Raw genomic sequence first — 11,353 nt, 5'->3', positions numbered from 1 at the left:
GGACAGTTTGATTTCACAGAAGTTTAATTTACTTGGAGTTATATTGTATTGTTTAAGTGCTCCCCCTTTTTTTGGAGCAGTTTATATAAAGACTTTTCCCCCCAAAGAAGCCCAGAGCAAGACCACAATGGTGAGATTTCTCCTGTGGGCTAATTTGCAGAAGCTTCTGTGACGTTCTGGATTTTCTGGAGTCTTCGGAGAGGGGCGGCATACAAATCTAATAAATTGAATTGAATTGAATTTCCTAATACAAATCTAAATGGATAGACAGACAGACAGACAGACAGACTGATAGATGATAGGAGATAGAGAGATAAGAGAGATGATAGATAGGTGATAGATAGATAGATAGATAGATAGATAGATAGATAGATAGATAGATAGGTGATAGATAGGTGATAGATAGATAGATAGATAGATAGATAGATAGATAGATAGATAGATAGATAGATAGGTGATAGATAGATAGATAGGTGATAGATAGGTGATAGATAGACAGACACAGATGATAGATAGATAGATAGATAGATAGATAGATAGATAAGAGGTGATTGATAGATAGATAGATAGAGAGGTGATAGATAGATAGATAGATAGATAGATAGGTGATAGATAGATAGATAGATAGATAGATAGATAGATAGATAGATAGATAGATAGATAGATAGGTGATAGATAGATAGATAGGTGATAGATAGACAGACACAGATGATAGATAGATAGATAGATAGATAGATAAGAGGTGATTGATAGATAGATAGATAGATAGAGAGGTGATAGATAGATAGATAGATAGATAGGTGATAGAGACAGACAGATGATAGATAGATAGATAGATAGATAGATAGATAGATAGATAAGAGAGGTGATAGATAGATAGATAGATAGATAGATAGATAGATAGGTGATAGATAGGTGATTGATAGATAGATAGAGAGGTGATAGATAGATAGATAGATAGATAGATAGATAGATAGATAGATAGATAGATAGATAGATAGAGCAAATATTCATGACACCCATTACTGTAATCTTTAAACTAGGTTTTAATCTGGTTGGTCAAGCTTGGCATTGATGGAGAGTCTTCCATGAATTTGAGGCCCCCAGATATTGGACCTGATCCACCCACCCTCCTGGCTTTCCAGAAAGCCTTAAGTACCTGGTTCTGCCCACAGGTCTGGGGCCATTGCGCAATCATCCGAGTTGGTGGAGAAGGGCAGTATAGAAATACAAATAAATAAATAAAATAGCATCTGGCCCCGGCCCAAGAAGTATGAATGTTTTTATTCATGGGGTTTTAACCGTTTAATATTGGTTTGTTGTAACCTGTTGTATGGCGCTCTTTGGCTGAGTTCTGGTGAGCAACTCCATTAAACAATAGGTGGCATCCTGTAACTGTAACATCCTATCAACAACTACTTCAGCTTCAACCACAGCAACACACGAGCACACAACAGATCCAAACTTAAAGTAAACCGCTCTAAACTTGACTGCAGGAAACACAACTTTAGTAACCGAGTAGTTGATGCATGGAACTCACTACCTGACTCCGTAGTATCATCGCCTAGCCCCCTAAACTTTACCCTTAGACTCTCCACTGTTGACCTCTCCTGATTCCTAAAAGGTCAGTAAGGGATGTGCATGAATCCACCAATGTGCCTTCCGCCCCTAATGTTAACGTCCTAATGTTTCTCTCTTGCTAGTACCATGTATATAAAGATTGTTATATCTTTGTATACCACCAATATGTGCATAAATAAATGAAATGAAGAAAAAATTGGGTGGGGGGGAATTTGGAGCAATGCCCAAGTTAAGAAAGAAAAATTAGGAGTAGGGAGAAAAGGAGGAACAGAAGAAAGGGAGAGAAAGGAAAGAAAGGGTGTTGTAAAGGGAAATAGGATGGAAAAGGGAGGGAAGGAGAGAAAGGGAGGAAGGACAGAAGGAAAAAGACAGAGTTAGAGAAGAAGGAAGGTCAAACGGAAAGAAAAAGGGAGTAACAGAGGTAGGAAAGAGAGGAAGGAAAAACAGGAGATGGAGGGAAAGAATGAAGGGAGGAAAGAATGAAAGGGTAGAGAATGCAATCAAGGAAGGTAGGATAGAAGGAAAAAGGCAGAGATAGGAAAGAGAATGTCAAAGAAAGAAGGGAGGAATAGAGGTAGGGAAGGGAGGAAGAAAAAACACAGGAGACGGAGGGAAAGAATGAAAGGGCAGAGAAACCAAGCAAGGACAGAAGGAAAAAACCAGAGATAGGGAAGAAGGAAAGTCAAATGGAAATAAGAGAAGGGAGGAATAGAGGCAGCGAAGGGAGGAAGGAAAAACCCAGGAGAGAAGAGGGAAAGAATGGAGGAAAAAATGAAAGGGTAGAGGGCAAGGAAGGACAGAAGGAAAAAACCAGAGATGGGGAAGAAGGAAAGTCAAATGGAAATAAGAGAAGGGAGGAATAGAGGCAACGAAGGGAGGAAGGAGAAACCCAGGAGAGAAGAGGGAAAGAATGGAGGGAAAAATGAAAGGGTAGAGGGCAAGGAAGGACAGAAGGAAAAAGCCAGAGAACAAAGTTGAACAGAAAGGAGAAGGGAGGAATGGAGGTAGTGAAGGGAGGAAGGAAAACCACAGAAGAGGGAAAGAATGAAGGGAGGAAAAAATGAAAGGGGAGAAGGAAGGAAGGACAGAAGGAAAAAACCCAGAGATAGGGAAGAAGGAAAGTCGAACGGAAAGAAAGAAGGGAGGAAGGAAAAAACAGGCGACGGAGGGAAAGAAGGAAAGCGAGGAAGGAGGAAAGGAAAGCGCCCGATCCCGCCCCGAGTTTGGCTGGTGGATCCCGATCCTCGCAGGTGGGAAGCGCTTTTGCGGGCTCCCCGACGGGTCGCTGAGCGGAGCGGCTCCTGCCCCGCCGAACCAGAAGCCGCGCTGCCTCCCGGGCCGCCCGGCGGGGCTCCTTTAAGCGGCGGCGGCGGCGTCCTTGCGCGCACGGCCGCTGCAGCAGCCGCAGATAAAGGGCCGGCGCGCAGCCGATCGGGGGCGCCGCTGCAGCCGCGGAGGGGGAGGCCGAGAGCGCCCGGCGGGGCCATGAGTCGCTCGTCCCCGGAGTCGCCCCCGGCCGGCCAGGCCTGCGCGCTGGAAGGGCTGCCCCCGCTGCCCAAAGGGCTGAGCGGCATCCTCAACTCCTGCGGCGGCTCGTGGCGCGAGATCCAGAAGGTCTACAGCAAGAAGTCGCGCATCCAGGACGACCTGCGCCAGGCCGCCGCCGCCCCCGGCCAGAAGCCCCCGCCCGCCCGGCTCCCCGCCAAGCCCGCCAACCTGCATGCCGCGCTGGCCGTGCTGCGCAAGGAGATGGTGAGGCTTCTCCTGGTGGCTTCGATCCGCCGTCCAGTAATAATAGGCTGCTGGGTGGGGGTAGTAAGTTTATGCACTACATAATCATCATCATTATTACTACTAGTACTACTACTACTACTACTACTACTACCATTACTATTATTACTGTTACTGTTACTATTATTATTTTACTTATTATTATAAAATATATCATTATTTTATTATTATTATTACTATTATTATTATTATTACTACTACTATTATTGTTGTTGTTGTTACTATTATTATTACTGCTATTATTTAGATTTGTATGCCACCCTTCTCCGAAGACTTATTGAATACTTAGTAGATTTTTTTATAGTCCTTCCTTCTTTAGCACCTTCCTATGATCCTTAATTCCTTTTAAAACAGGAAGGAATTCAATAGTATGTTTTTGCCCACGAACGCTTTCATCATTGTAATCCTCATTCGGAACTGAACTTGCCCAGTCAACGAAGCGGTGGAAGTGATGTGCCGGTGCCTGGAGGCTGTTGGGGCCTGGATGGGTGTCAACAGACTCAAGCTCAACCCGGATAAGACGGAGTGGTTGTGGGTTCTGCCTCCCAAGGACAATTCCATCTGTCCGTCCATCACCCTGGGGGGGGAATTATTGACCCCCTCAGAGAGGGTCCGCAACTTGGGCGTCCTCCTCGATCCACAGCTCACATTAGAACAACATCTTTCAGCTGTGGCGAGGGGGGCGTTTGCCCAGGTTCGCCTGGTGCACCAGTTGCGGCCCTATTTGGACCGGGAGTCACTGCTCACAGTCACTCATGCCCTCATCACCTCGAGGCTCGACTACTGTAATGCTCTCTACATGGGGCTACCTTTGAAAAGTGTTCGGAAACTTCAGATCGTGCAGAATGCAGCTGCGAGAGCAATCATGGGCTTTCTCAAATATGCCCATGTTACACCAACACTCCTCAGTCTGCATTGGTTGCCGATCAATTTCCGGTCACAATTCAAAGTGTTGGTTATGACCTATAAAGCCCTTCATGGCACCGGACCAGAATATCTCCGGGACCGCCTTCTGCCGCACGAATCCCAGCGACCAGTTAGGTCCCACAGAGTGGGCATTCTCCGGGTCCCGTCGACTAAGCAATGTCGTTTGGCAGGACCCAGGAGAAGAGCCTTCTCTGTGGCGGCACCGACCCTCTGGAACCAGCTCCCCCCAGATATCAGGGTTGCCCCCACCCTCCTTGCCTTTCGCAAGCTCCTTAAAAGCCACCTCTGTCGTCAGGCATGGTGGAATTGAAATTTCCCTTCCCCCTAGGCTTATAGAATTTATACATGGTATGCTTGTATGTATGATTGGTTCTTTAAATTGGGGTTTTTTAGATTGTCTTTTAATATTAGATTTGTTTACATTGTCTTTTTATATTGTTGTTAGCCGCCCCGAGTCTTTCGAGAGGGGCGGCATACAAATCTAATAAATAAATAAATAAATAATTCCCACACATAATTCCCACACATTTTGCCCTAAGTGACCCTAAGTTTGCACCCCGTTTTCTTTGCTGCGGGGGATGGAAGCACCCCTTTTCCTGTGGGTCAAAGAAGACACCTTGCAAGAAACAGCGAGATCTTTGCAAATGGCTGAGTCGGGGTGTTTTGAACCCAAGTCAGCACAAGTTGGAGGCAGGGGTGCTTCTCCCCCCCCCCCCAAAAGACGGGAGGGACGGTTTGTGCAAACCTGGTCTGGGAGGTGGGCCCTACAGGCGTGTTCTACAAAGAGGGTCCCTCTTGCCACGCCAAAGGCCACGGGAACTGCAGGTCTAAAATTAGCGGCTTGCATCATGCCAAGAGCTAAATTTGGTGCAGTGGGGCTGCCTTGGTTTATTGGATGGTGTTTGTCTCATTTATTTCTCAACTTTATTGTTTTTTACAAATAACTCAAGGCAGCAAATGTTTTATTTTATTTATAATTTTAATTTAATTTTAAATTATATTGTATTATATTATATTATATTATTATATTATATTATATTATATTATATTATATTATATTATATTATATTATATTATATTATATTATATTATATTATATTATATTATATTATATTATATTATATTATATTATATTATATTAATTATTTTCTTTGCCGCCCTTCTTGTGAGACTCAAGGCAGCTTACAACATGTTATATATATGTAAGGAAGGGAGTGGCTAGCTGATGAGGCCAGAACAAGGCCGAAATGGGACCATCCTAGTCTCCCTTAATTTTAAAATTCCAGCTAAAAACATTTGATACATAGAGAATATAGTTGTTGGCTATGAATAAATTAACTGCCTTGAAATGGTCCTGGGTTGGGCCTAGAAGCAAAAAGGAGCTGTGACGTTCCTTCAAATATACCAGGGTGATCCGACATAAAAAAACATATAGCCCCTCCCTGGTACCGAGCTGGAAGGGATCTCATCTGATAGCTCAACTGCTAATTCTCTGCCTTACAAGGCAGAGTCCACCGGATCAAATCCCAGTAAGGAAGGGTGTGACTAGCTGATGAGGCCAGAACAAGGCCGAAATGGGACCATCTTAGTCTCCCTTAATTTTAAAATTTCAGGTAAAAACATTTGATACATACAGAATATAGTTGTTGGCTATGAATAAATTAACTGTTTTGAAATGGTCCTGGGTTGGGCCTAGAGGCAAAAAGGAGCTGTGACGTTCCTTCAATATACCAGGGTGATCCGACATAAAATATACACACACATACACACACAGTGGTACCTCTACCTAAGAACGCCTCTACTTACGAACTTTTCTAGATAAGGACCAGGCTTTCAAGAACCATTTTCCACTTACAAACCCGAGCCTCCAAAACTGTAACCAGAAAAGGCAGTGAGAAGCCCCTGTGGGGCCTTTCTAGGAATCTCCTGGGAGGAAACAGGGCCGGAAAAGGTGAAGAAAAGTCTCCATGGGGCCTCTCTAGGGATCTCCTGGGAGGAAACAGGGCCTCCACCCTCCCTGTGGTTTCCCCAATCGCACACATTATTTGCTTTTACATTGATTCCTATGGGAAAAATTGCTGCTTCTTACAAACTTTTCTACTTGAGAACCTGGTCACGGAACGAATTAAGTTCGTAAGCAGAGGGACCACTGTATATAGGGGAGAAAAATTAAGTTCAAAACCTGTGCAGTACAAGGTTATTCCACCAGAGGGTAGCAAAATCCCATAGAATTAATTTAAAAGTTTTGTGGGTTTCAGAGCTGAGGGCCATTTGGCTGATTTTATTGTAAGGCAGGAGTATCTCTAACTTTGGCAACTTTGAGACTTGTGGACTTCAACTCCCAGAATTCCCCAGCTAGCCATTTTGTCCCATTTGCGGCTGACAAAAAACACATCCAGCTTTATGTTGTGTAGTTTTGGGGTTTTTTTGCTGGCTGGGGAATCCTGGGAATTGAAGTCCAGCCATCTTAAAACCTGCTGCCTAAGGAATTCTGGGAGTTGAAGTTTATCCCTTTTTTTATGTCAAGGTTTTTTTTGAAGTACTGTATTTAGAATACAGTCTGGGCATATCATTTTAAGACAAGAAAGAAAAGTAACACATATACTGGTAACAATTTATTTATTTATTTATTTATTTTTATTCATTTATTTATTTATATTTATATTTATTTATATTTATATTTATATATTTATTTATTTATTACTTACTTACTTACTTACTTACTTACTTACTTACTTACTTACTTACTTATTTATTGGGTTTGTATGCCGCCCCTCTCCGCAGACTCGGGGCAGCTAACAACAGCAGTAAAACAGTACAACAAAATCCAATACTAAAAAAACAGTTAAAAACCCATTATATAAAAACCAATCATACATACAAACATACCATACATAAAATTGTGAAGGCCTAGGGGGAAAGTGTATCTTAGTTCCCCCATGCCTGGCGGCAGAGGTGGGTTTTAAGCAGCTTACGAAAGGCAAGGAGGGTGGGGGCAATTCTAATCTCTGGGGGGAGTTGGTTCCAGAGGGTCGGGGCCGCCACAGAGAAGGCTCTTCCTCTGGGTCCCACCAAGCGACATTGTTTGGTTGACGGGACCCGGAGAAGACCCACAAGCCATTAAGAGCTGGGAACACCATTAGCATCTGGTTAGGGCTGGAAAGAAACATTTGGAGCAAGTTAGAGCAATGAAAAAAACCCCCTATAAAGTCAGGGTTTGGAAAACATTCTTTGCAGAGAGTAAAGTAACAAGCGAGTAAATGCTGGGAACATTGCTAGGACCTGGTTAGGGCTGGAAAGAAACTTATTCAGAGCAAGTTAGAGCAATGAAGAAAACCCCCCAAGACTTAGGGCTTGGAAAACATTCTTCCCAGAGAGTAACAATGAAAGAGCCTGCAAGGTAAGAGCGGGGAAGATCGTTAGCAGTTAGTTAGGGTTGGGAAAAAAAGCTACATTCAGACTATAAGATGCACCCTAATTATCAGCCTCTTTTAGGGAGGAAAAGGGTGCATCTTATACTCCGGAAAATACGGTATTTTGTGTTTGATGGGGTTTTTTTAAGACATAGGGCTTGGAAAACATTATTTGCAAAGAGTAACAATGAAAGAGCTTGCAAGAGGGTAGGAGCTGGGAACATCGTTAGCACCTAGTTGGGGCTGGAAACAAACATTCAGAGCAAGTAGAGCAATAAAAAAACTACAAAGACAGGGTTTGGAAAACATTCTTGACAGAGAGTAACAATGAAACAACCTGCAAGTTAAGAGCTGGGAAGATCACTAGCACCTAGTTAGGGCTGGAAAAAAAGTTTAGGAAAAGAAAAAGCTACATTCAGAGTATAAGACACTGAATTTTCAGCCACTTTTAGGGAGGAAAAAGCTGCGTCTTATACTCCAAAAAAATATGGTAACCGGCCACCAGTTCAAATCCTGGCCGCTCCAGAGCTCAACCTCTGCTTTCTTTCCCTGGCTGCAGGTGGGGCTTCGTCAAATGGACATGTCTCTCCTTTGCCAGCTCTGGTCTCTGTACGAGTCCATACAGGAGTTCAAAAGCCTCTTCCAGGACATGTCGTCCTCGCTCCACTCGGAAGGCAGCCTGGCTGCCGAAAACGTCTTCTCGGATGAGGAGGATTTCAACCTGGACCCGTTAAGTCCCGATGGGCCGCAAGAACCCCCTGCGGCCCAGCAGCTGCGCTTCCTCCAGCCTCAAAACTCCCGGGATCAGTGGCTTAAGGACTCTTTCCATATTGCAATCTGAACCAGGCTTGGAAAACGACGTCGGGTATTTTTGGGGTTGGAATAAAGCATCCTGATTTCTGTTTTGGAATAACGGAAACCTGTTTTCAGCGGCATTTTTCAGAGTATAAGACGCACTTTAATTTTGGGGGAGGAAATAGGAAGGGGAAATCTACCTATCAGGTATTTATCTAGCTAGCATCCTCAGTCTGGTCAACTTCAGCCCGTTATTTTATGCCCTGGTTAGGGCTGGGGGGAAAAATATTTGGAGGAAGTAGTAATGGAAACAAGCCTGCAAATACTTAGGGCTGGAAAAAGTGATAAATATAAAGGGAGAGAGGAAGAAAGAAAGGGAGGGGAAGAGGGGAAGGAAGGAAAAGAGAGAGAAAGAGAAAAAAGTGGAAGGAAGAGAGAAGGAAAAAAGGAAGGGAGAGAGAAAGAAAGAGAGAGAGAGAGAAGATAGGAAGGAAGAGAGAGAGAGAGCAAGAAAGAAAGAGTGAGAGAGAGGAGAGAGGAAGGGAGAGAGTGAGAGAGAGAGATAGAGAGGAAGAAAGCAAGAGAGAGAGGAGTGGAAGGAAGAGAGAGAGAGAGAGAGAGCAAGAAAGAAAGAGTGAGAGAGAGGAGAGAGGAAGGGAGAAAGTGAGAGAGAGATAGAGAGGAAGAAAGCAAGAGAGAGAGAGGAGTGGAAGGAAGAGAGAGAGAGAGCAAGAAAGAGTGAGAGAGAGGAGAGAGGAAGGGAGAGAGAGAGAGATAGAGAGGAAGAAAGCAAGAGAGAGAGAAGATAGGAAGGAAGAGAGAGAGAGAGAGAGCAAGAAAGAAAGAAAGAGTGAGAGAGAGGAGAGAGGAAGGGAGAGAGTGAGAGAGAGATAAAGAGGAAGAAAGCAAGAGAGAGAGGAGTGGAAGGAAGAGAGAGAGAGAGAGAAATGATAGAATAAAGGGGAGAAAAAAAGAGAAATGAGAAAATGATTGAGGCAGAGAATGACAGGAAAGAGAGAGAAACAGAGAGAGAAGTGACTCTTGATTTAAAGCATATGGTAAAAGCACTTAAATAATAACAGAGAAAAAAAACCCCAGCCCTCACCTGTTTTTATTAATAGTTATGTTTTTGGATTTGCTGGTTGTTTTAGTTTTAATAGTAATAGAGTTTTGTGTTGTTTTATTATTAATTTATTTTAATAAAAAGGAAGGGATTTATTGTTTATTTATGTATTTATGTATGTATGTATGTATTTATTTATTTCTATATTTATTTATGTATGTATGTATTAATTTATTTACTTCTTTGTTTGTTTATTCGTTTATTCATTCATTTATTTGTTTGTTTGTTTGTTTGTTTGTTTATTTATTTATACTTCTATGCCGCCCAGTCCCAAGGGGACTGCCGCTCAGACACTATACTTTTCCGCCCACCCCGAAAAAAAATTAGAGGGAACATTGGTAGCAAGGACAGAAATGTAAACAGGTGCTTCAGAGCGGCAACACAAAGGGATCCAATCTGAAGATTTTTCCTCCTTTTGGGGATTGTTTTAAAAAAAAAGACGCAGGGAGGGTTGACATTTTCTTCCGGCTTCTTTTCAGCCCCACCTGTCCCGGGATGTGTGGAGCCTTTTTTTCCCCCTTTGCATCAATTTCCAGAATTTTTGGCCCCTGAAGAAGACGAGATGACCATTTGGAATTGGGGCCCAGATTTGGACAAATTTGACCTGAAAATTGAAAGGAAAATAGATTTTATTTATTCAGCAATGCTGACCTGAAACATTTGGTGAAGATTTTTCCTGGGAGAGGGTGAAAAAAGGATTATTTTGCCTTTTCTTTCATTTGCAGGCCTATCCTGTGTAAAATCTAAATTTATCAAATTTACTGTTCCTTGTATGGAGACGGGGAAGTCGCCTCTGAAACTGTTTTGATATTTAGAAGATAAGAAAGTCTTGGCTGCATCTCTGCAAGATTCAGGCCCTCTCCTTGCCTCTTTCTTCCACCCTACTTGCTGATCCCTTTTTTTTTTTTTTGCTCTTTTCGGTATTAACCGCTCCAAGAGTCTTCGGAGTGGGGCGGTATACAAATCTAATAAATAATAATAATAAAATAATAATAATAATTAACAACATCCCTAAAAGGGAGTAAGAACTACCACTCAGTGGCCGAGACATTTTCCTTGTCCAAACCGCCTGAGTTGAATAAAATTCCTTCCCGACCTACCCGATTGGAATCATGAGGACTAGGAACTTAGTTTCTTTATTATTATTATTATTATTATTATTTTTGAATGCCGGCTCAGCTTGAGTTCTGAAGATCCGAGCTTTGGGCAAGGACCCTAAACACAAAACTCTTAGAGACTTCTATTTCAAATGTATTATTTTATTTTATTTTATTTGCAAGTGGAGACTTGCAAGAAAGGGATGACCGGGGTCAAAATAGAGGGAGGTGGGTGGTCCACTTTTTTTGGTTTTAGAAACATAGAAGATTGACGGCAGAAAAAGACCTCATGGTCCATCTAGTCTGCCCTTATACTATTTCCTGTATTTTATCTTACAATGGATATATGTTTATCCCAGGCATGTTTAAATTCAGTTCCTGTGGATTTACCAACCACGTCTGCTGGAAGTTTGTTCCAAGGATCTACTACTCTTTCAGTGAAATAATATTTTCTCATGTTGCTTTTGATCTTTCCCCCAACTAACTTCAGATTGTGTCCCCTTGTTCTTGTGTTCACTTTCCTATTAAAAACACTTCCCTCCTGGACCTTATTTAACCCTTTAACATATTTAAATGTTTCGATCATGTCCCCCCTTCCCCTTCTGTCCTCCAGACTATACAGATTG

General features: G+C 42.6%; 1 protein-coding gene across 1 annotated transcript; it reads left to right on the top strand.

Moving 5' to 3' along the window:
- Positions 1-2,993: 2,993 nt before the first annotated feature.
- Positions 2,994-9,043, top strand: FAM89B (family with sequence similarity 89 member B). The gene is made up of 2 exons (XM_070766382.1): positions 2,994-3,333; positions 8,272-9,043. Exons 1-2 carry the CDS (start codon positions 3,067-3,069, stop codon positions 8,551-8,553), a joined length of 549 nt encoding a protein of 182 aa, XP_070622483.1. The 5' UTR covers positions 2,994-3,066; the 3' UTR covers positions 8,554-9,043.
- Positions 9,044-11,353: the final 2,310 nt, after the last annotated feature.

This window comes from Erythrolamprus reginae, chromosome 13 (genome assembly GCF_031021105.1).
Source record: "Erythrolamprus reginae isolate rEryReg1 chromosome 13, rEryReg1.hap1, whole genome shotgun sequence".
NCBI lineage: Eukaryota > Metazoa > Chordata > Lepidosauria > Squamata > Dipsadidae > Erythrolamprus > Erythrolamprus reginae.
The sequence above is the reverse complement of the archived record's forward strand: the minus strand, read 5'-3'. Positions and strand labels throughout refer to the sequence as shown.

Coding starts and splice junctions, on each gene's coding strand:
- FAM89B (XM_070766382.1), top strand. CDS start 3,067: ATGAGTCGCTCGTCCCCGGAGTCGCCCCCGGCCGGCCAGGCCTGCGCG. Junction 3,334..8,271: donor CCGTGCTGCGCAAGGAGATG/GTGAGGCTTCTC, acceptor CCCTGGCTGCAG/GTGGGGCTTCGTCAAATGGA.